Source organism: Buceros rhinoceros, unplaced genomic scaffold (assembly GCF_000710305.1).
Source record: "Buceros rhinoceros silvestris isolate BGI_N320 unplaced genomic scaffold, ASM71030v1 scaffold30965, whole genome shotgun sequence".
NCBI classification, from domain to species: domain Eukaryota; kingdom Metazoa; phylum Chordata; class Aves; order Bucerotiformes; family Bucerotidae; genus Buceros; species Buceros rhinoceros.
This window is the reverse complement of record NW_010411604.1, coordinates 1,006-1,334: the sequence shown is the minus strand read 5'-3', so window position 1 is coordinate 1,334 and position 329 is coordinate 1,006. Positions and strand designations below refer to the sequence as shown.

Genomic DNA, 329 nt, shown 5'->3' with positions numbered 1-329 from the left:
GTGGTGTTGCGGGAGCTGGAGCAGCAGCTGGAGGAGATGCGCTGGGGGCCGGCTGGTGGATGTGGGGGCTGCCAGGGGTTGCCCAGCTCCTGGAAGCAGAAGTCCTCGGGGCTGGAGCAGTCGCCAGAGCAGTTGCCAGCTCTGCCCACCATCCCGCCGAAGGAGAACGGCTGTGCAGTGTGGAACAACGTGCCAGGAGCAAACCGGCCGCCTGACACCTCCAGCAGTGGTGGGCATGATGTTGAGGGGAACTCGCGGCCACCACCGCTGCCACCACGCAGGCGAGCATCGAGCAGTGAGGCGGGCAGTGCCCGAGGGGGCGCAGCGGA

At 68.1% G+C, this 329-nt stretch overlaps 1 protein-coding gene across 1 annotated transcript in view; it reads left to right on the top strand.

Annotated features, from left to right (window-relative positions):
• LOC104493403 (sesquipedalian-1-like) overlaps positions 1-329 on the top strand; it is a 1,057-nt gene that overhangs the window by 489 nt on the left and 239 nt on the right. Inside the window, exon 2 of the mRNA XM_010136075.1 lies at positions 16-309. Coding sequence (XP_010134377.1) covers positions 16-309 — 294 coding nt within the window. The remainder of the gene's footprint in view (positions 1-15; positions 310-329) is intronic.